Below are 24,227 nucleotides of genomic sequence, written 5' to 3'. Positions count from 1 at the left end.
GTCTGCGATGGCGCGAATGCACCGTAATTCACTACTTTCAGGGAACAAAGAGCCAGAGCAGTACTTAAATTCCAAACTGCTGCAAAAGTAAAAGCTGGACTCCACCTGTGACACCAATTAGTCCAATATAATGCAGACAAGCTTTTGTGGGCAACAGAATTTATGGTCAGAAGTTAACTAAAACAAAGCATAGTAGCATTATGCTCATAATGTGGGATTCAAGCTTGAACTTTTCCTTTTTTTGAACTGCAAACTTGCATGGTTTGCAGAGGTCATGCAGCTAGAGCTTTTGGGGGGTTTTTTTTTTTCAAGTAAGAAACATATCTGCTATCAGAACCAAAACAAAATAATCGCACTGAGATCGGATTGGTTTTAAATATCTAAATGGATGTCAAATTTAAATACAACATTAACACTTTGTGCTTCCTTTCAGATTTATTTTACTGTCATCTCTTAAATGAAAACCATTAAAAACACCATATGGGTCGTTCGCTACTCTTTGCTAATAAAACACACTTGTGTGCAACCGCTTTTGGCAACAAGCTACCATATGATAGGAGAAGCATTAAATATTTCTTGTATGGATATAGTCCAAACTGGTCATGCTGCTAGGCTAGTGCCAGAGTTATGAATGGATGGGGACAGATCCTGTCTGTGGCTATAAAGCAGCAGTAATCTGGATATGGGGCTGCCTTCTGCAATCATGGTTTGTTTAACTACAGCATGTGATGGGGAAAAAGGACCTGAGGGGCAGTTCACCGTCCCCACCGTCTGTCTCGCTGACCAGGAAACCACACCATGAATTATTCATCGTGTATACTTATTCTCCATCTCTCACGCTCACATGCAGCACGAGTATGCCGAAGTATGACAAAGAAACACGAGTCAAAAATAGATAGCAAAAGCGAGCCCAATATAAACAACAGAACATGGGGCAGTTGTGTTAGAGAGCACAAGAGAGGAGCAGACATGGTCAAAGGCTGTGAGATCCAGCACTTGTGTAATCGACCTCACGCCAAAATAATTCAAGCTTGATCGGAAATCAATGTGAGAGCATGGAAGATGTGAAGAAATTCGATGGTGTCCTGCGGTGCTGTGTGGCAAAATAAGACATATAAAAAAAGGGGTCAGATCCATAAAGGGGGTGTATGTGTGAGGAATGCTAAATTAAGTGATCACAGTTGCAATGATCACAGATGCAGGGGGACAAATAGAAAAGGCACACTAAGTAACACTTCAATAAACCAATTGCCACAGTGTGCCTTTATACGCAAGCAGAAGGCAAAAATCCTCTTCATATTACAAAGGCATTGGGTTTATTAGCATTTAATCAAAATGCTCACCAAGAACAGTTATTAAAGCAGAGAGATCTGCACAGGCAGGCATTAGCAAGGCATCTGTGATGCCACGCTGGCACAGTGACTCATCAACGCTCCACAACACAACCTCCTGCAGGTCTGAAGGCAGCCTTTGCCAACCCCCACCCATGGCAGCCTGATGCACACAGTGTTCGTGTCACAAGGTGGAAAATGCGGGTGGGGGTGGAGGGTTTGGGGGACCTCTTTTAGGCACGAGGGGGCCACGTTTAGGACAGCATGCGACGCCACGTGAAACCAAGGGAATGAACCCCTACACAGAAACTGAAGTAAGTGCTCTGTGTGTGTGTGTGAGAGAGAGCACTGTGGAAGTTAAAAAGCTGGTTCATTTTTCAAATTTGTTTTGCTAAAATTACTGATATTTTCCTATATTTTCGGCTATTTTTATTGTCAAATACAGCTCAAGTACAAGATGAAAATAGGGCTTCTCTTAAACTGCAAAGTATCTAGTAATTCAAACTCAGAAGAAAGATGTGCAATCACTTGGAATAATGATGTGTAGCTTTTACTGTGTGTTATTTCAGAAGGCAATTCATCCGAGTGAATAAAACTGTTGTATTTGAATGCTGTATTTACTGTGGATGGTTACATAAAGAAGACGAATGCTTTATGAAACTATGGTAGGTACTTTGGTTTCCCAAGAAGTCGCCAGGGAGGATAGCACAGACGTTATGTGGGACGCCCTGCCTGGCACAACCCTCGCTTTTCTCCAGGCTTTGGCTCTGGGAATACACAAGCTTGTGACCCCTGATATTGGGTGTGTGTTTCCTTATTAACCTCAGGTGAATCTATACTATGATTTTTTTTTTTTTAAATGGCAGAGAGGTTACACACTACGATAGGGACCTGTTTTTATGTCAATGTGCATGTTTTTCTCAACTTGCCTATATGTGAGAATAGGCTATTGAAATGTATGCAAAACAGAGGTAAGTGTTATTGAGTAGGCAGTCAGGGGTATACAGTAGATTAGAACACCCAGACTGAATGAGGTCAATAGAAGTGACAGTATACGTAGGCAGAAGAGTGCATCACATATTACTGTCCACTTAGCCTGCTCTTATCCCTGCTCAAACACGCCATCCCTGCACCCCCCTCCCCTGTCTTATTCTTGCCTCCTCTCCCACCTGGTGAGGCAGTTATGCAACACCAACAGTTCCAATCAGGGATCCTTTCTGTGTTGATTACTACAAACACACTGAAAGATAAAAGAAGGAGGAAAAAAAGAACACAAGTAGATGCATTTTAACAGAAACAAATGGTTCAATCCTCAGAGCCTAAGAGCTAGTAGCCTTAAATACAATGCATCATCTGACGTACCAAGCAGATGATCGCACGGCAGCCATCTCACTGGAATGATCATTGGGCCTGCAGCATTTTAATGAGCCACCGAGATGGTTCAAATATTATTTCACTAACTAATATCATGTTTATTAACACTACAACTCTAAATATATCCCAAGACTAGCTGAGTCATCCCAGATAACCAACGTCAATGCAGTAAAATTCTTCTGTTCCCCTGCCTCCTGGTTAGGTTGAGCTTTTGAAGATGCCACGCAAAAACAACAAAGAAAAATCAGTGACTAGTGAATGGATTTTTTTTCCCTGTTTTTGTCAATGGAAGGTGGGAGGTGAGAGAAATTAAATGGAAGACATCAGAAAAGAAAAAGGAAATGTCTGGGGAGTGGTGTTTACCGATGCATTTTTTTTTTTTGCCCCTGCTCAGAATTCTATGCTGCTGTTTTGGTTCCACGCTGGGAACGGGAGCAGTGTCTGTCAGAGATTAACACTACACAGAGTGTGAGGAAGGGAGAAGGAAGAGAGAGGGATAAAGGAAGACAGAGCCGATAAACACAAAAGTCTTCTTTTTCTTTTTTTTAAGCAAGGGGAATCAGAAAGCGCAAGAAATCTTTTTCTTTTTTTTAAGAAAACAACAGAGAGACACAGAGGGAAATCTGTGACGATGGTGGCAGCGGTGGTCGTAGTGGTGGGGGGGGGGGGGTAAATAGACTAAGATGGAAGCCAAGGCCTCTCCCCTCACTGGGTGCCACATTAATTATGCATGTCTGTATCAAGAGAAATTAAAACATAGCCGTGTAGCAGTTTAAAGATAAATTGAGAAAAGGAGGGGGTAGAGGGAAATGGTCGTTGAGGAGAGAAAAAGCTGGGAGCAAATGTCAGGCAGAGATTTCAAACTGGACACTGAAGACAAGAAGGGAAGCAGGAGTGAATTACAAATGACTTTTTTTTAACCCCTGTTTGTTTTTAGGACACAGATTTTTATTTTATTTCTTGAAAGGGGACCAGAACAGTGGTACAACAGAAAAAAAGAGACCGAGAGAGCAATGTGTGCTCATTCCAGCAACCAAACTCAATTTCAAGGCCACAAAGAGAAAGAACTAGCTAATTAGAGCAAAAAACGGAGGTGTCGGAGTGGGAGAACGTAGTGGCCACTGAGTCAACATATCGTTAGCTCAACAAAGCCCTAGAAAACTAACATTGGCTGTCGAGCAGCATAAGCAGGAAAAATATTTTATGAATGCAAATGACTACGCCACCGAGACCCAAAATCAAATGGTATTCACGTGAGGCCACCTTAGGAGGATCCTCAAAAGCCGCTGCAATCAGATGCTATTCAGAGATGAACCAACAGCAGAATCTCATGCTAATGAAATCAAATGATCCACATTCACGTTGGAGTGAGACACACCTTAATAACCAGTTTCATTTAGACTTGCTGCGATCTGCAGGGATGGGAAAGATGGAGAAACAGATGGATTCAAGGGCAAGGACCAGTTCTTCGTTCTGTCTATCATCGGTTTAATTCTGTAGCTACTCACTTGCCTCAATAAAGCGACTACATTTCCTGTCACCTCTTCATTCCAGCTTTCTCTCTCATGTGTGTTCTCTTACAGCTAGATGTGCACTTGAGCCAATTTGTTCACTGAAATGTAAAGTTGTTTTTTTTTCCCCTCAAGGTATTCAAGAGACATCATGAGACTGAGTCATCAAAATACTTTTCTACTCAGTGATTCATCATCTACTAACTTTCTTTCTAATAAGTGACAGCTTACGTATGTGTGAATGCTTAACTCTATTGTTAGCTAATTGAATGTGTCCCTCTCAAGAGTTTGACTGTGTTTGTGTTCATATTAGCCCAAACAGGAGGTCGGTGCAGCCAGCCAAACAGCCAGCCCCCACACTGGGCTCGAGACTCATTATATGGCTCGGTCTTTCCTGCTAACTCCCACCTACCTGTGAAAAACTTGCTGACACCACCAATGACTGGCAAGGGAGGAAATGTGTGTCAGAGTGTGTGCACGAGCTTGTATGGATGGATGAGGTTATGTACATGATGGCAAATCCTTAAAACAGCTTTGATAGGCAGCTAGACTTTGGCATCATTCGGGCATATAAATGTCCACAGTGTCAATGAACCAGATGCACACACACACGGTTGGACAGAGAGCACAGGAAAGCACCAAAACAGCACACCTGCACTGCAGCTTGATGGTAAAAATGTTCAGATGTGGGGAGTTTAAAAAAGAAAGGGGGGAAAAAAGTGCCATATGGATATGTGAACGAGGTTAAAAACTCTATTTTCATTCCAGGGGGACTTTAATTTAATCTGTAAAGATAACAGAATCTCCAAAGACTGTGTGCCTCTTGTAGATTTAATCATATATGCATGAGAGTGTATACATGCATCTGTAAAAACAATAAAAATTCAGATCATATAACTGCTCCTCGACTTCTGCGCTTCTATTACCAAATTCCCCTGTTGTTTGCATCAGTTTTTTAACAGTCCAGGCGTTCAGAAAAACCTAGGTTTCTCAAACACATACACAAAAACACACACGGGTCCACCTGTGATGGTGGCTACTGGCTCCATTTTCATTACAATTAAACATCAGAGGACAGTGGAGTTAGCCACCCTACGCAAAAAAAAAACCCTTTAAGACTGAGATAAGAATGGAGAGGAGTAGCTTAAAAAAAGAGAGGAGAGACTGTGTGTGTGTGTCCTGGATAAGTGGTGGCAGGATTATAGCTAGTTCCATCATGGCTTTGGTCCGTTCACTGCCTCCTATAAAAACTTATTAGCATGTGAATGAAGAGGCACACAGTGGATGGAGTTTTCTAAAGCCCAGGAGCACTGATCCACTATCAGGTGAGTTTTCCGTAAACTGGAATAAGCACTGGAGGAGAGTGTGTGTGTGTGTGTGTGTGTGTGTGCGTGTGTGTGTGTGCGCAGGTGCTTTTGAGGCTAGTGGATTGGGATTGTGTCCACTTCTGTCAAAATTCTTGTTGAGATTTGCCAACACTTTAATGCACCTGTAATAAAGCTCATTTGGGAGTAAACAATTTAATCAGCTTATTAAAGCCAGTGCCCCTATCTATGGACAAACTGCCTTCATATTAGGTTTGACGGAAGCAAGGAAAAAAACTTGGATTTTTCGATGGCAGAATTCAGCTAAAAGAGCTGCTCTCCCATCTGCTGTTTAAAGCACAACAGACATTCTTCTCACATCTCTGAACCAAAATGATCTTATGTTCAAAGTAAAGTAAAACTAAAGTGTGAGTGTGAAACTAAAATGCTGCAAAGTGGATACTGAAACTCAGACTGTGAATAAGAGAGCGAAACAGAGGAAGTTAAGCGCCAGAACAGCAGAATATCAAAAGTGCCCAACATGGAGCTGGGCTTTGAAACAATAGGAACTGGGGCCAAAATGTTCCACTTCATTGCTTACCTCCCTTTGCAGCACCAGCTCTTTGGTGAACAGCATGGCCTCGTCACTAAAGGGTTCAGCCACCTGCATGCCTCCAGGCGTATTCCGGGAACTGCGTGGACATTCAATACCTGGCCAAAGACAAAACAGTTGCAGGAGTTAAAGGTGAGCACAGCTGCTACTCAAAAGAACAGCAAGCTGCCTAAAATTGGTTTGACATTATTTGGTTTGATAAGCCAGAATAATAATTTCTTTTAAAAAGACATGACTGAGTCAAATTATCATTTGGAGGAAAAAAAAGAAGAAAAACCCCTCAAATTACATCCACATTTTCCAGGCGCTCCTGACAGCTTAGACCACATTAAGCGCATTCCTCGCCCCTCTTAAAAGGTCAAGGTCAAAAATTGTTTGGCCGCTCAATTGTACAAATGCACGTTGAAGGCAAAATAGAGATTAACCAGCCGCACTATGATCTGCACTAAGTGGATAATTGGTTGTCAGAGGTCATACCTGAGTGCATGAAGCACTTCTGTAGAAAACATTGACACTAAAAAGTGGTCTTAATAAATGTTTGTCTTTGGGATCCTATGACATGAACTCTGTTATATTTTCAAAGGCTTTTTTGTTTTTGTTTTTTAAATAGAAGAGAGATGGGAACGGATAAGCCTGAGAGCAGAGGTGAAGGGAAAGAGGAAAGAGCAGGTATAAAGGTGCTTGGACGGTAGAATATCTACATTAACCAGTATGAAACCAAAATGTGACAAAAGGCATATGCATGCAACAGAGAATTTATGTATTCAAAGGTGACCTTGAAAGGGCCTTTAGTTCATGAATGTATGCGAGGGTCTTAGTCTTATAGAAAGGCTCGGTTCACAAACTGAATTATACATGTATAACCTGTACTGGAGGAGATATGTTTCATTGACTGAGACGCCTCCTCCTCCTTTTATTCCCTTTCATACATGATGATGTGAACGCTCATGGAATCTTTCAGATGAAGATTCAAACGGTGAATATAAAAACATAACAGCTTTATTTATTTATTTTTGTATTCGTTTGCATCCAGTTTTCTCCAAATACTTCAATTAACGAGCAATTAGTGTCACTTAACCACTAAAACAAGCAGGTTGGTGCTCTATTGTTTTATGCAGAGTAGCCTAATGATAGATTCGGTTGGGAGTTCAACCCTCGAGCGCTGTGCTAATAAAGCAACAGCTCTCTCCTACGGTCTTTTCTTCCCTCTTTGACTCAAGGTTTAATTTAATGAGCTTCACTCGACTGACAGATATACTGCCTCAGGGTGGACTCACAAATACATGACAGAAGAGTAAAATCAGATTTGCTAGGGAATCCTGGTGACTTAGTGCTCAGCATTGGCCATCTCCCTCTAATACTATCCTGGGATTTGAATCTGACTCCTGGTCCTCGTAAGTATTATTTATGGTCTCCTTGTGTTCCCTTGGAGAACTTCTGAATGATGATGTATTTCTATAAGAGGCATTTGAGATTCGCAGAGGTATATGCTGCTGAGATTGTGTGTAAAACTGAAGGAAAACAATATGTGTGTGGAACAGAAAAGCTCATGTGTGTTTGATTAAGGGAGGAATTGCATACGATGAATAAAGCTGTCAAATTTGATTTAATATATCCAAATTTTTAAAAAAAAAATGTTTTCGAATTCATATTTACAAAAATGCTTTACAGATGGGATGGATAGGATTTTTGAATAACTGAATAGTTGTTATATTTTTAATAAATCAACCATTTCAGAGACTATTTGTTTTTAAATATGCACTCAGCAGCCACTTTATTAGGTATACCTGCTTAAGTGCTAGTTAATACAAATATGTAGTTAACATATTTATTGATGCAGACACAGTAGAGAAAGGGGATTTAAGTGACTTTGAACATGACATGGTTGTTGGTGCCAGATTAGCTTGTATGAGTATTTCAACGGACAGCTTTGAGCTTATAAGAAAACAAAAGTAAGTGTAATAGTTACAGCCAAGGTAGGCAGAAGACCAGCGGAAGACCACTCCTGTTAGCTAAGAACAGTCTCGCCAAAACTTGATGACAGAAGATCGGAAAAATGTTGCCATGTCTGGTAAGTCTTGATTTCAGAAGGTCAGAATTAAGCATAAACAACATGAACGTATGAATCCATCTAGTCTTGTATCAACAGTTCCCACTGAGCGTGCTGGTGTAAAGGTTTAAACTATACAGTCTGCATGAATATTGTTGCTGATAATGTCCATCCCTTTAAGACCACAATGTACCCTGCACATAGCACGCCACAAAGCTGACATTATCCAACCTGGTAGCAGAAAGTTCTATCTAATAAAGTGGTCAGTGAGTTTATATTGTTCCTACCTTTACCACTAAAAGGTGGTGGTAACACAAAGAGAAGCTGTTTTTGGACTACTGTTTAACAATAAAAAAAGAAGAATGTGTTTCTCTGCTAACTACCAGACCAATAAAATGTGTGGGCCACAGCGAGAGCCATTTAACAGCTTTTAAAATGAACAAAATTACATCCAGCGTGAACTCCACCAGCTTAAGATAGCATGCTGCAAGTCTATCGCAACTATGGCCAATTATATTAGAGGGGTGTTAAGTCTTCAAAGAATAATGATGTTACTTGAAATGCCCATCTCTAGTTTACAGGGTCATTAATCTAAGACACTATGAACCTATAAAGTGTATAAACACTGGCTACTGCAATTTATAAGGTTATTTTATTTATTTGTCCTTTCTAAGAAGTCATTATAAACTTTCTAACTGCCAAAAGATTAACATTACTGTTTATGTATAGAAGTAGAAAAAGACTGGACTGAAGGACCAACTGACTTTTTTTTTTTTAATCTCATCTTTTTGTTTAGTACTTTCTGTTCCCTGTGTGACCATGTCCCATTTATGAGAACAAGAACAGAAGACATCAGCGCATTCACACTGGCAGGGAAGGGAAAATGGCCCAGGAAAGGCAAAAATGAGGCCACAGGACAGTCAGCACCCAAGGGTTATGAAGAACTGTTGAGTCAACCTTCTGCAAGACTTAAAGTGTCCAACAGCTAGCTTTAAAGCCAAACAGACACGTGAGAATTTCTCTTTTACAGTCAAGTTTGCATCGTTTCACTCCAGCTCAAATATCATGTTCCTGAGTAATTCAAGGTCATGATGTTTAAATTACAATATACTTAACTGTCAGACAGTTTAAAGCTATGAAATGCCAAAGACTAACAATAAATATATTTAAAATTAAGAAACATCTGTTTTTTAAATTATAGCATACAATAGTTCAGTAGTATCATAGTTGTTGTGCATATTCTCCAAAGTATTTGTCTATTTTCAAACATTAACAAGAACAAAAAGAAAATAAAGCCTCCAGTAAAACAGAGAGACGGAGTAGGAGGAGGAGGAGACACTGATGGCCAAGATCATTTGAAAGTATTTATAGAAGTGGACCAGGACAGGACTTCCACAAGGGACACTGTAGCTACAACGCTGCCTGAACAAAGACAGGAGGAGAGGTAAGGGATGCCGAGGGGGGGGGAGGAAAAGAAAAGAAAAAGACAAGAGGAAAGGCTGTTAACAGCTTGCAAATACTGCAAGCCGTTAGCAAAAATTGGTGTATGAAATAATTGGAGAGGGAGAGATATTTGAGTTTCTGCTCGAATTGGCCGAAGCTATGATAAGGGCTGGAAATGTAGGGTTTTACCCCCACCCCCTGGCATAATCCACAGAAAAGACGAAACATTAATGTAACAGACAAAGAAGTACGGTTTAACTGTACAAGTACACAAAGTACAAGGAATTTCCAGGCATGCAGGGAAGACAATTTCAAACCAGCTAAAGTGCTTAAAAAACATTAATACTCAAAGAAAAGCAAACCGCTAAGAAGTAGCTAGAATTTCTTAAACACTAATGAATGCATCCCAAATGAGAAGTCCAACTAATCGAGTCAGACATGCAAACAAATACACACTGCATTGTCCCCTCAAATGACCTAACTGCACTCAATATCCTGCGACTTACTCACACATACTGTAGTCTCCTCCCTGCAGCGTTTAGACCAAACCAGGGAGTCACTTAGCATAGCCAATTTTAACCTGCACCACGATACATAACTCACGCCTGACACCCTGATAAACATCTGGGTCAAACTGCAGGATATCCATCTTATCTCCGAGACAAACAAGACATACACTGATCGTCCTGACATCACACTATATACAAAAGCAAAAAAAACAAACAACACACACACATACACACAGGATGCTGCTGTACAGCTGCTCCTCATTATTGCCTGCAGTGCCTGCCTACTTGTCAATCCACCATCAATCATTATATTTGATGTGCAAGACACGGGCATTGGATTTTTCATTTTTAAATGTCTCAGCCAGACTTTAGAGACAGATCTGGAAAGACTGTTAGTAATGAATGACTGGTTCATTTTGGAACAAATTAACGCACAATTGAATGAGCAGATTAAAGAATTAATTTGTCGTTTCCAAATGCTGCAACTCAACTCGTAAAAGATGACAAGCTATCAGCAGTTTCATTTAGTAATGCTGTGGTTTTGTATCACCCCCAAACCCTGCCCACCCCACCCCCCGCCTCGCTTCCTCCTTCCCTTCTGCAGAGCTCAGGCTCAGAGACGGGTGGGGTGGCCCTGTGGTGAAGATGTTTTTAATCTGTGATTTGGGGTGAGCAACATGACTGATGAAATACTGCCTGCCCCCCTTAGCTAAAAACACCTTTCCTGCTTAGTCATATATATACACACACACACACACACACACACACACATACACACGCTTTAAGCTCCTTTGCCTTGCACCAAAACACTATCCCTCCACCCGGACAGGTCCTCACAAATTCTCCATCATTCTCTGCCACAATCATTCTCCACACGAAGCGCAACTGTTTCTATATGTTCTGCTATAAATCGATAAAAAGGGCTCGCACATAAGATGTATGGAACCAAATTCAATCTTCTAACCTCGTGGCAGAAACACACACACGCAAGCTAAACCACTTCAGCTTTCTCTTGACAATTGTTTCTGTCGTACAACCGAGAAAGATGACGATCTCATTCGTTTAAGCATTAACAGTACTCTCTGTGCTCACTGTCATTTCAGAGAAAAATCACAAGTTGCTAACATTAAAGCCAAGGTATTAAAACCTCAACATATGTTTGTGTTGCTGTGTGGGCTGTGCATACTAAATAAACAAGATACAACCACAGACTGTAGGTCTGAAAAATGAATCCACTGCTCAAGTGCTTTGAACCTGTATTCTTTCCAAGGGGCTACTGCACTAGTTTAAAATAGCCAGATTAAAGATAGACTGTATATGGTTTAGATTGTTTACAGTTTATTTTGCTTTTAATGAGCCGGACTTTTTTGTATTTTGTAAAGTGGTTTTGAGCAACAGTTGTCCAGGCTTTACAGCAGATGAACAGCATCTGAAAGTCATGGCTTTAAGAAACAGGGAACAAACCTGACACGGGACCTGTCTGTTTATCTGCTGTTTGTCGAAGCATCATCAGAAATGTTCTGAATGGAAGGGTGTCTGTCAAGAAGCCAATCTCAAGGAAAGAAAATGGGGAGAAAAAAGGCTGAGGTATGCCAAATTACACAAGGACGGAACTAAAAATCAGTGGCAATCAATCTTGTGGAGTGATTAATCCAAATGTAAACATTTTTGGTCCAAATAGCCATCAATAAGTATGGACAACATCAGGAGAGAAGTGCAAAAGTGAGGGTCAACAGCCATCTGGTAAACATGGTGGAGGCTCTGTCATGGTTTGGGGCTTAGAATAGAATTAGGAATGCATAAAAGTACAGTCAAATGCAATGCGGTCTGGAAAGTGCAGACTGGCAACGATTTAATTTTCAAATTCTTAACTTACTGCCGATGCAGTAAAAGCAAACCTGGACAATGTAATAGTCATGGATTGACCTCCCCAGATCCTGGACCTTAACAATATTAAAGCAGTGTGGAATCAAAAGGCAGCAAACATCCAAAGAAGAGTTGAATATTCTTCAAAAAGCCTTGTGAATTCTTCCTAAAGACTACTTAAATTACAAGAAAGCCTGCCTAAGAGACTGTAAGATGTCAAGGTGGTCTTACCAAATATTGACTTTCCAGTTTGTTAGAACTTATACTTCTATACTTTATTTCTCTCTCTTTTCCATTTTCCTAGCAAAATACAAAGAAATGACGTGAGGCTCAAGACTTTTGCACAGTACAGAGAAAATGACTACTTCTCTCCTGATGTATTACCTCAGTAAAAACCCACCCTACTGAGTTTATAGTCTGAGTCTCTAGTTAATTCATATTCACTATAGAATAACTGACATTTTTTTTAAATTATTATCCTAACTACAGCAAAATGGATTCGGCAGCTTTGTAAAGGACAAAAGTAACTTATGAGTGATCAGTTTCCTTTGTTGCACATCCAAACCTTGCTCATCATCATGCTAAAAAACAAACAAACAACCTAAACACTGTCAAAATGTCACACTTAAAGATTCAAAAACAGTATAAAAACAAATGTGAGAGTCACAGTGGCTACATCTATCTTTTACATAAAGCTAAGCATTTACCCTGCTTTAAATCTTTCTTACAAACCAAGCTAACGACCTTGAACCAATTTCATTCTTCACAGGAAGACATGAAGGTAATAGTGATCCTGTCGTACAGCATACGGCAAAAACAAAGTTAACGTAATTTCAAAAATGTCAAACTTTAGCCGTGCATTTATGTTTAATATGAACAATTAAAAGAATAATTATTATTTCCAAATCATTACAGCTCACCTAAAAGAACCAATCTGGATATATAAGTGACAAATATTATGTACACTGCCAGCATCTAGTAATCTAGTTAAAATTCCTCCCAAAAACTATACTATGTAATTCGGTGAGCTTTCAGGTGACTAGAGATCACAGGAGTGGATCGACTTCTCTTCCACTGGTAACGATGAAAAATGACAAGTATCTTCTTACAGACGTGCCTCTCGTGGCTGTCGTGCACTAGTGTCATCATGCAGTTTATGCAAACAAATAACACGCCACAAATCCCTAAGTTGGTAATCGGCATGCTGATTAGCCTTCGACTTTTTACACATACCCTGCCAGATGTACTGTTTTTGGCATGTCTGCAGGTATAAATGGATGCTTAAAAGATAAAGGCAGCTCAGTATGAATGCTATTACTGTCTATCATTTTATTTTATGAAGTCGCTAATTCTTAATTTTTGACAGGCTGTTGGCAGGTTATAATTAGCCTTGCAACAGGCAAACAAACAACTAAAAGCTTGGGGAGGTTCATGCCTAAGTGTGTGTATGAATTCAGCTCTAAAATCCTTTCCTCAATAACCCCTTTCATCAGAACTTCCATCTCATTAATCCTTGCTGTCCTTCCCCATGTGCAACTATAAGGTAAATTTCTCCTATTTGAATATGTCCACCTCATCCTTCACTTCCGTTAATGCAAAAAGGCCAAGCCAAAGTTTACCCGAGGGTAAACACACACCTACACACACAGGTGGCCAAGCCACAGAGTGCAAGCAGCTGATGGTAAGATCATGAGAGCGTGCTATTAGGGAAAATCTTTGGATTGTTTGACTCTCTCTTATCCTCTCAATCTGTCTTTCCGCCTCACCATCATCTCACCACGGCTTTCAAATGTAAGGCCTCATTACCTCAGACAAAGCTTAGGCAGTGTTAGAGCCGTTCCTCTAGAGCACACATTGCATTTGTGATATTTAGTTGTAAAAATAGATTATAAAAAGGGGATTTTTTTTGGGTTCCTTGTTCTTTACATTGTAAACAAGCTGAAAAACTATTGACATGTAGATTTGTCTGTGCTTATCTGATCTGACAATGAAACACCAATACTGAGTTGTAGTATTAAAAATGGCCAGAGACAAGTTAACTCTGTACCACCCACAGTGGAGCGAAATTATTTATTTTTCACATGCATTAAACTCAACTGTTCTTTGTTTAAGTTGTAACACATTTTATACACAGTAGCATTCATGTTTAATTTCAAGATTACTATTCTATTTCAAAAATTGATATTCCTGTTAGTGCTGTCAGCGTTAATCTCGTTAAAATGACGTTAACGCCATAACCGCATTAACGCGGCAAATCCGTGCGCTGGGCTGCACGGGGCTAACGCGTTAACTCGCTTACAGAGATTTGCCGCGTTAATGCGGTTATGGCGTTAACGTCATTTTAACGAGATTAACACTGACAGCACCAATTCCTGTATGTTGAGACTTTAACAGCCACCGTGTAAGATTTACTTGGATCTGTTAGGATTTAGGAAATTTTGTATGTATAATTATATTTTATATTTGTTTGTGTACAATAAACAATGTTGTCCCTTCATTTACAGGCAGAGGGTCTTCTTCATAGCATGTTTGCACCACCATGCTTCCATAGCAGCAAGTGCCTTTATCTGTGGTTACAGGGCCTTCAGATCAATAGAGTTATATTTATAAAACGTTGATTCACAATAGTAGTCGCCTCAAGATGCTATATTGTAAGGTGGAGACCCTACCTTAGTACAGAGAACAGCCCTACAATCAAACAACCCCCTCTGAGCAAGCATTTATCAACAGTTGGAAGGAAAAAACTCCCTTTTAATAAGAAGAAACCTCCGGCAGAACCAGGCTCAGGGAAGGGCAGCCATCTACCTGATCCATAGTAAAGCCTGATCACTAGTGCATTGTTAAAATTGATAGGCAGCCATCTACCTGATCCATAGTAAAGCCTGATCACTAGTGCATTGTTAAAATTGATACCAATATTTGGTGATTTAAAAATATATAGACATATTAGCTGATCCTTTTTTTCCTTATCAGATACACAAATTAGTTTCACTAAAATGTTATAGCTTTTCATGAGTCTTACTAAGATAATGTGACAATGCTGTTGCTTTTGTGATATTTCAAGTATGTGATGCATCATAACCAGGTTAAAGGGTGTTTCTTCCATATCTTCTTTAGTTTTTTCCTTTTTAATTTATGGGTCGCTAGAAATGCTGATACCAACATACTGGCAAATAGCTAATATTAACCAATATATTGGTTGGGTTCTACTGAAGGGCACAACAGCATTTTATTGTACATACTCTCCTGACTATGTTGGGATTATACTTGCCTTTTTCTTCCGACTTTTTAAGATAGCGTGTCTTGAAATCTGCTGCCTCATTTATTTTTCTGTTTTTATTTATTTATTTATTTGTTTTTATAAATCTGCCCTCAGACAATGCCTGAAGTGTACTACCAACACACAGGTGTTTAGGGCAGTCTTTGCCTGCACTAAACCAAACGCTGTGTGATGGCTAATGTTCCTTGCTGACACTGGAAATCTTTGTGTCCGTCTGATCGGTGGTTCATCTTTTTGACAGTCTGCTGCTCATAACTTTACAACAAGTAACTCTGGAAGTGCACTTCACCTGCTCTGAACTCAAACTCTGAAATCCACTGAAGACAATAAACTTTTACATCCTTTTCACCACTTTGTCTACCTTTGTTTAAACCATCCTTTACTCCCATTCACCCTACATGAATTGCTTTTTTTATGTCTCCTTTTTACTGTATCCCCCTTTTTGTTAACCTCCATGTCCTTCCAGCCTCCACATCTTACTTCTGCTCTTCCTTTCATCATCCATCGAGACCCCCTCACCACACCCTTAAATCCCTTTCCTATACAGTACCCCCCTCTCTTAGAAACTGGATGACTCCTTTACCCTTTATCAAACTTACATATTGGAGTGACAGTGCCCAGCCAGAGAGTGAAAGAAGAAGAAAAGTAAGGCAAAGTGCTTCAGGAGACTAAAGGGGAACTACCCCTTCAACCCCCTAAGCACACCTCCGGTCTTGTTTGAAGCATGGGCTTCACTTGCTGCTGTACTTTGTTTCCTCAACTGTCTTTCTACATCAAGGAAAACTCTGGAAAAAGAAGGAGACACCGGGCCTTTTGAGGTACCTCGCTGGAGAACCAATTTCCTTGCAGTAGTCAGCGGGGTTCAGTGTTAAACCGGGACAAATAAGTACGGCTAAACAAAAGAATAAAAATGCTGCTGGCTAAGCAGGCCGGGAGATCTTAAATTGTGTTTTGGTATTGTAATATTGAATTGCGGCGTTACATCACTTACTGCCTTGGGATGATTTCATTTGCAGTGCTACTGTAAACACTTTGTTCTTAAATGCCCTCCCACAACACTGTTAAAGAATAAAAATTTGGCCTTGATGAATACAGTATGAAGAAAATGCAGCTAATGAAACAGATGACTAATGCACGGCATGTTTTAAAAGCAGCATCCTTTGAATGCATTTCCTTTTTATCTGCATGTAGAGAATATTTACATAGCACTCGGAGCAAATTACTAAACAAGGGGACTCGGCATATAGAAAACATACTTTAACCTTTTATCCATAATTAATGGGGTGATGAGTAATGACGATACTTAACCCTACAAAAGCGTAAAATGACACAGCTGTAAAACTTTATGGTTATGGTAATGAGACATAATAGACTATAAAGGTTTAGAGTAACTGTTCCGACACGTCACATATGTACCATGCAGCATAAATAGGAGTTTAATTTCGGTATCAAGTTACAACTTCCAAACGCATACCTTTAAAATATAAATATTAAATCTGCACAATTTAGTGCCAGAAAGGCTTTTGTCATGTATACAATTATCTCCTTTTATAAACAACTTTTACGTGACACACAGTAACGATAAGTCCTTTTAAACTAGCTGAACATATCGGAAAAATGAATAAAAATTTCCTCTGCAAATTTTATTTTCCGTCACAAATATGCAATAGCCTGAAGAGAAAAGGTCCAAAGGGCCCCTGCAGTTTCATACACAGATAAACACGACAGGCTTGAGGGCAGCCAATTTATTGTGCGTGTCATTTTCCACAGCCCTTGGTGCAGATGGGCGAATAAAACATTGCAAGATAACTTTGACAGGAAAGAGAAAGAGGAAAGAGATAGGACGCACTTGGAGATTAAAAGGTACGGCGATAATAAGATGTCCTTTGTGCTGTGGGGCTTCATTTCATGTATGGCTAACGGTTTAAAATTTGTTATCACATAAAGAAAACCATGCACAACATAGAGGAAAGGAACTGGTGAGCTCATGCCCACCATTAAAGATGAGGAGAAAAATAATATGAAAAAGAAGAAACAGAATAGGAATGAGACAACAAGAATGAGTACACGTGCAAGCTCTTGAATTCATGCAGAGGACTAAATGGAAGAGAAGCTAAATACACTAAATAGGCAGGGAAAGGAATCATTTTTAGCAATCAGGGTTAATCCAACCAAATGTGTGTATTAAAGACAGCATGGGTCATCTTCTGGGAACAGCTTTAATCAAGTCTGCTCAGTGCCCATCAGTACTAATGCAGTTCCTAAGATTTTCTAATAATCTTTGATTGAATAAAATAATTTCAAAAGTATACCATGTAAACATCAGTCTGAGTTTACATTATGGGCATTTAGCTAGCGAGAAAAGCATGACCAAACCAACAAATATACGGTCCTGTGTACAGATGGCTTCTTGTGATGGGGTCATTTACATGTATCCTGGTGCAGGCAGTGGACAGAACAATGCAATTTAAAAAGCCATCAGTGGATCGCAAGACAATCAGACACAAAATTACAAAATTAATTAATGCATCAACAAGTCAGCCACGCATAATTAAACTGAATCTGGCTGTCTTGACAGAAATATATTGGTGTTTGTTCTACTGGAAATGAAGAGGAACTGTTTAGCGAGTAAATGTCTGCCTGAAATGAAGATGGACTGAAACACAGTTTGGTTGCAAAAAGAGCATTATCTGTGTAAAGGCTAAGCCTTCTCGCTACCACCCATGACCTGGAAGGATGCACAAATCATTGGTGGCTGCTAGAGATACAGTCTCTGTGTTTTTATTACTAGCACCAACTGTCAACACCGTCGGGGAACTGAAATAAATGACTGGACCTGCTATCAAGCAGTCCCTATTTCATCCCATCTGCATCTGCTGTTCTCACTGAAAATAATATAAAGGTCTACAAAAGGTAGGACACATGAGATTAATCTCTGAATTTTATTCTCTATAAAATGTCAAACAATAGCAATATTTGTGGGATAGCTGTGGGATATTTTTCACATGTATTTTTACATTTATTATCTCAGACACCAAAAGATTTGTGATATTTTGCAAAGAAATCCACCACATCCTTACATGTTAGTAGAAAGAACCAGCAAAATTCTCTGTTTTTCTCCCCTTGGTCACTCTTCTGTATATAGTTTAGTTTCGTATATTGGGATTAATCAGTCAATGAAGCAACTGCAGCAGCTCTGTTTATTTTCGATTCTTCTCTGTGTTACTGCTTTTCAGGTTACAAAAAAAAAAGAAGCGGTAAACGAAGAATAAACTAACTGTGGTTGAACATATACTGTGGTTTTCACAACATGACCTTCCCGCGTACTTAAGTAAGAGAGGACAACAAAAAGGCGGGTTTTGTACTTGAAGCACACAAGAAATTATAAAGTGTAGCACTAAAAACCTGGAGTTTAAACCTCACTTTATCTTGAAACAGTAGCCAGTTTCTAATGAAGATTACTACCAAGTGGAGAGCAGAGGGGGAGTCCATTTCAAACTTGGCAGAACACCAGAAGGGGGGAGGCGAGGCTAAAGGGGGCACATGTTTCACGCCAACAGTGGTGTTCTGAAAGATGGTGGGCTGGGACTGGAACACACCCAGCTACCTCTGTGCCCTCTCAAGGTTGGCTGCTGAGAGGAGTGGGAAGAGCCTAAACCTTTGCCCCCCTGCATGTGACGCTGACTATCTGCACTGGCTGCAATCTAAATGAAAATATCTCTTCTCTGTTACTGAAAGACATGGCGAGGAATTTTATCATAGAAGAAACTAATACCCACCCAGACCCAGATGTGACTCAATTAGATGACACAAAATTAAATGACCTTCACGGCAGAAAGGTAAAAGATACCCACCGGCAAGGAGGAATGTGATGAGGCAGGTTTCTTTTGGCATGTACAACTTTAGGCGCGAGCCGCTGAAGACGTATTCTACCACAGCCTCTGACCGGCCAGCCCTCTGCAGGAAGGGCAGGAACTGCTTGGCTTTCTGTGTCTCCTGAACAGCAAAGAAAGAAAGAGAAATTACATCATTATTTTAAGTTACAGCTGGACTTTGAGAAGGAATAAAAAAACAAAACATTTCAAATTTGAAATAGCTATGTAGACAAGACACAGAGTAAATAGGTTAATAGACAACATAATGTGTGTGCTTAATTCAGATATTTTTACATGTCGATCAGATCCATCCAATCCAAAAAAAAAAAAAATTACTCTTTTCCCGTTTCAGTCTCTGTTCTCAAGGGTGAGTCACTAGCTTAGTGGTGTGCTTGGGCCAAAATTACAAGCAGAGCCAAATCATGTGTATTCAAGCAGGGTCAGTGATGTAGCGGCGGTGGAAGATTTGTAAACGATAAAAAAATTATTTAATATGCGTCTACTCCAGGCATGAGCATGTAGGCACAACAGACCAGTGAGTCACTGCCCAGTGTGTGGCAGTGTGGACATGGGAGTAGGCACAAAGCCTCAGAGGAAAGGACGGAGCTAAAACGAGTAAAGTCAGAGCGAAAACATGTGTTCTCCCACTGTTATTGCAAGTTTATGCGAGGGTCAAAGCGGTTCAAAACCACAAATATCAATAATTCCGTTCCTTTTTTAGAGAATGGTGCACTAGACATAAAGCAGCAACAGAAAAGACGGACGAGAAAAACCATGCAACACGCGTCACCGGTGTTTTTGAGTATTTGAGTAAAGGGTATGTGCTTCAGTCATAAGATGTACCACCTGAACTGCACCAACTGCAATCCAAAATAACCCCCTCAGTAGGAGACGTCAGAACCGAACGCTCGCACGTACACGCAAACACATTTACAGCACCTGCAGTGTGTGGGCTGTGCAGTCTAACTTGGTTCCAAAAAAGAAAGAAATGAAGAGACACGGGAAAGGAGAGGACCTCATTATGCAACCTTTAAAGGCATGAGGTGAGTCAAGTGCTGTATCTACTCTCCTCCCACTACCTCTGTACATCTCCTACACAATACATTTATAAACCCATCCTTGCTCTATTTGTGACTGCATCCCACTCAATGTACATAATCCCTTTCAGTAAACCTGTACCACCAAAGGATGCTGACGTATAGAAGCGTGTAAGAAGTGTGTGAGTGCGTGTGTGTGTGAGAGGGTGCCCGTGTATGTCCGCAGTTGCATGTAGGCGTATACCAAATTAAAAAGAAAAAAAAAACAGAGTGAAGAAAGTGGATGGATGCTGAGGTGTGGAGTTGCAATGTTGCTATTTTGGTCCTTTTATTAGAATGCTCATTACATTAGCCTAGCCAAACAACTGGTGCATGTGCATGCACGCGCGTGCGCTCACGCCCACTGGCAGTCACTGGCATCAATCCTAGCTGTTGCTGCAAATCATGCATCTCTTATTTGAAAGTGACAGAAATGCTATAGAGGGGCTCTGCACAGCACTCATGTGCATGTCGCACATAAACACATGATGGAGCACAATCCCGCTAAAATGCAAGGACCGCTACGACCTTTGTGGGCTTAATGGGACAGAATTTAACGAGTGTGATGTGCAATTCTCTGTGTGGCCCATAATAATTTTCTTACTACTGTTATAGTTAATTATTGAGCACCTCCCCGTGCAACCACTTCCAAGTCATTGCTACATATTAAATGTGGTCAGTTTAGCCAGTTAAGTTGGGTGGAGGTTTATAAGCAGGAATTGCATTAAACCTCCCAGATGAAATATAAGAGCTGCTCAGTCAGCACAACAATTCCCTGTCATAATTATTTTTACAGGGACTGCCGGTAATTTATTTGTGCTGCTGACACAATGAGACAGGGAGCCTACAATGATGACAACGTGGAAGAGCAGAACATCTGAGAGCAGTTATACACAGCCACATCTTAATGACTTATTAGCCAGACTCTGAAGTCCAGTTGGCGTTAAAGAGCTTTAATGATCCGTTCAAATGCATCATTAGAGTAGAGCTTATACCCTCACTGGCCAGTTGGTTAGGTATAGCTTGTTAACTACTGCTCGTTGCCACAAATATCTAAATCAGCCAATCACATGGAGGCAACTTAATTCATTTCGCTATGTAAACAAGGAGAAGGTGACTGAATGGGGATGAAAGTTGATGTAAGTCACGAGATGGGCTGGTGTGCATAATTTGGGAACTTCTGATCTACTGAGATTTGTTATTTTTAGGTATGCAGAAGAGAATATCTGAAGAGACAATACAAGCAGTTGGGCTACAGCAGCAGACGACCACACTGGCAGCTCCCGACAGCTACGAACAGGTAACTGAAGCTACAATTTGCATTGGCTCACTAAACAGAAGCTTGAGGGAAAAAGTTACTTGGTTCGGCAAGTCTTGATTGCCTATTGTGAAATTCAGGCAACAGGAGGGGAGAATTTGGTGTAAACAACATGAAAGCATAGATCCCTCCTACCCTGTATCAGTGGTTCAGGCTGCTGGTGGTGTAATGGTGCAGGAATAGAATTTTGGGCGCACTTTGGTCCCTTTATTATCTTTTATGACTACAGTGTTCCCATCTCCTGATGGCTGCTCCCAGCAAGATAATGGATCATGCGACAAAGCTCAAATCATCTCAAACTGGTTTCTTGAACATGATAATGACCTCCACAGCCACCAAGAGAGAACCTCCAGGATGCGGCGAACAAATCTGCACCAACTGTGATATTCCATCATGTGAAAATGAACCAAAATTTCAGAGGAATGCTTCTAACATCTTGTTGAATCTGCGCCAAAGAGTGAAGGTAGTTCTGAAGATAAAGAAGGGTACAACCGGGCATTAGCAAGGTGTACTTGAAGTGTCCAATGAGTGTGTCTGGCCAAATCTATATCAACACAGTTGTCTCCAGATACAGAATAAACTGGGTAGCTGCATCACAGCCCATTATAATATAAATAGGCATTATTTTGAACTGTGAATCATGCAAAGCTACTCTAGTAGAGTCCAAGAATAAAAATACAGAATCTATGAGTAAGAAAAAAAGAAATACAGACTAATTAATTTAACAAAATGTCTCTCCGGAGCAAACAAGAGTACTACAATAGCACAAGTGAGAGAGACAATGAGGTGTTAATGTTTCTGAAGTTCAGTTTCCACTCGTTAAGTGTCTTGTCAAAATCTATAAGAGACGGGGAGTCGACAAGCACAGTGTTAAGAATTTTGCTTCTATACACACAATGGGTTTCAAATGAGGCAATCAAAATGTGATTGCTTTCAGCTTTAATTAAAAGGGTTTAACAAAAAGAAGAATTAACCATTTCAATTACAGCCATTTTTGCACAGTCTGAATCCTGTACTTAAAAGTAATTGGACAAACATAATCATAAATGAAAGGGTGATTGCCATAAACTCCACATAAATAAAACGGCATGTCCTTAATGATTAAAATACAAAAAAAATCTATTTTTATATTAAAGTGAGAGCGACAGCGACGACAGGGTGAACAGAAGACAGAAAGACGTGATGATAAAAATTTTAAGAACTGTGCGAGGAAAAATGGATGCTTTTAAAAAAGAAAAGAAAAACAGGGGAGGGAAAGTGCACCAATCACCCATCACTTGATACCGAGATACTTTTCCTCACACTGATGCTCATTTGGTAAGCACTCTCAATCAGGCTTCATTAGCCAAACGATGCCTCTATCAAGCCCCTGGGCACACGTAAACAAGCTAGGACCAAGTCTCGCTGATGATTCTATTAATGGTGCTGCATATTTTTAGAGGACACTTATAGGGGTGAGTCAAGGATTAGAGAGCGTCTTCTGAGAATCACTGGCCTGGTGTATCTTCAGGTTCTATGTAAATGAGTCTACATGACTGCATGTTAATCAGCGTACATACATTTTTATTCCTCTTCACACAGAATCTGCCAATCTGTATGCATTTATACACAAAAACATACTCACCCCAGAGATGTCAGCCACTCTGTGGATGGGAACCTCCTTCTTGCTGTGCAGCCCTTTCCCATTTTTGATGGCCCTGCAGTAAAAGGGTTAAACTATAAACACATGTCTCTCAAGCATAGCTCAATGGCTTTATTAGATGGAAAAAGCATAAGGCTGGAGGTTTATTAGACCTGGAGAAACAGAAGCTCTTTCTTTGTCATCACTGTAGATACATGGAGAGCTACTGTGGATTTGTGAAGTAGAATATAAATTCATTCAGTTTTCTTTCCCTGAACTGCCATTACAGCACAACTGAAAGCACTAGTGGGAGAATTTTTTTCCTCCTCTCAGCCAGATAATCTATATGTTTGAGATGAAAAGTAGAAATGATGGCAGAAGAATAATAATGGAAGAAAAATTACAGTTATACCAGTGAAAATGAGGAGAAATTGAGAGATGCTTTTATAGAGAGTCAGCTAGCAGTTTTTAGTGATGGTTACCGCAGCTCCAGGGACAAATAAGATGAAGATGGCCTGAGGCTGCAACTGCGAAGGGGGACGAACATGCCACAACTGGGTCACTGGGATGCAAAAGCACTGCCTTTAAGGATTGACTGTGTACGTTCATATGAGCATGTATACATGTGCATTTAACAGCCAGGAGGAGGTTCCTTTGAAGGCTCTGGGCCACTAGCCTTGTGCAGTGGAAACTAAAAATAAAGTCAAGGCCACAGAAAGAAACCTCCCATCAACTCTAATAGGACCCCACCAGGGACAGAAAGGGAGAGAGGAAGAAAAAGAGAAGGGGTAGAGAGAAAAGGAAATGGGAAAAGAGGAGAGCTAGACCAAAGAAGGACAAAACTAGCTAAGGTGCAGAAATAAGGACAAAATGTGCGAAGGAAGAAGGAAAGTGGGAATCCGGTGAGAAGGGAGAAAAAGAGGGCAGCTGGGCAGTCACACACGAGAGGAGAAAGAGTTAAACCAAGAGGCTGTGGCTGCATTTGCTCTACCTATAGCAAGCAGATCCTAATCTGTGGCAGAGTAATAAAGCCTGTACTAAATCTCTCCTCAGCAT

The 24,227-nt window shown here is 40.3% G+C and overlaps 1 protein-coding gene across 2 annotated transcripts in view; it reads right to left on the bottom strand.

Annotated features, from left to right (window-relative positions):
- Window positions 1-24,227, bottom strand: part of snd1 (staphylococcal nuclease and tudor domain containing 1) — a 182,258-nt gene that overhangs the window by 109,414 nt on the left and 48,617 nt on the right. For both annotated transcript variants that reach the window (XM_003444948.5, XM_013271202.3), the window contains exons 14-16: window positions 23,175-23,247; window positions 19,136-19,277; window positions 6,122-6,231 (exon numbers count right to left, since the gene is read on the bottom strand). In XM_003444948.5, the coding sequence (XP_003444996.1) occupies window positions 6,122-6,231; window positions 19,136-19,277; window positions 23,175-23,247 (325 nt within the window). The remainder of the gene's footprint in view (window positions 1-6,121; window positions 6,232-19,135; window positions 19,278-23,174; window positions 23,248-24,227) is intronic.

The sequence above is a fragment of the Oreochromis niloticus genome, linkage group LG17, assembly GCF_001858045.2.
Source record: "Oreochromis niloticus isolate F11D_XX linkage group LG17, O_niloticus_UMD_NMBU, whole genome shotgun sequence".
Taxonomy (NCBI): Eukaryota; Metazoa; Chordata; class Actinopteri; order Cichliformes; family Cichlidae; genus Oreochromis; species Oreochromis niloticus.
Note: the sequence above shows the minus strand (reverse complement) of the source record. Positions and strands in the feature narration are given on the sequence as shown.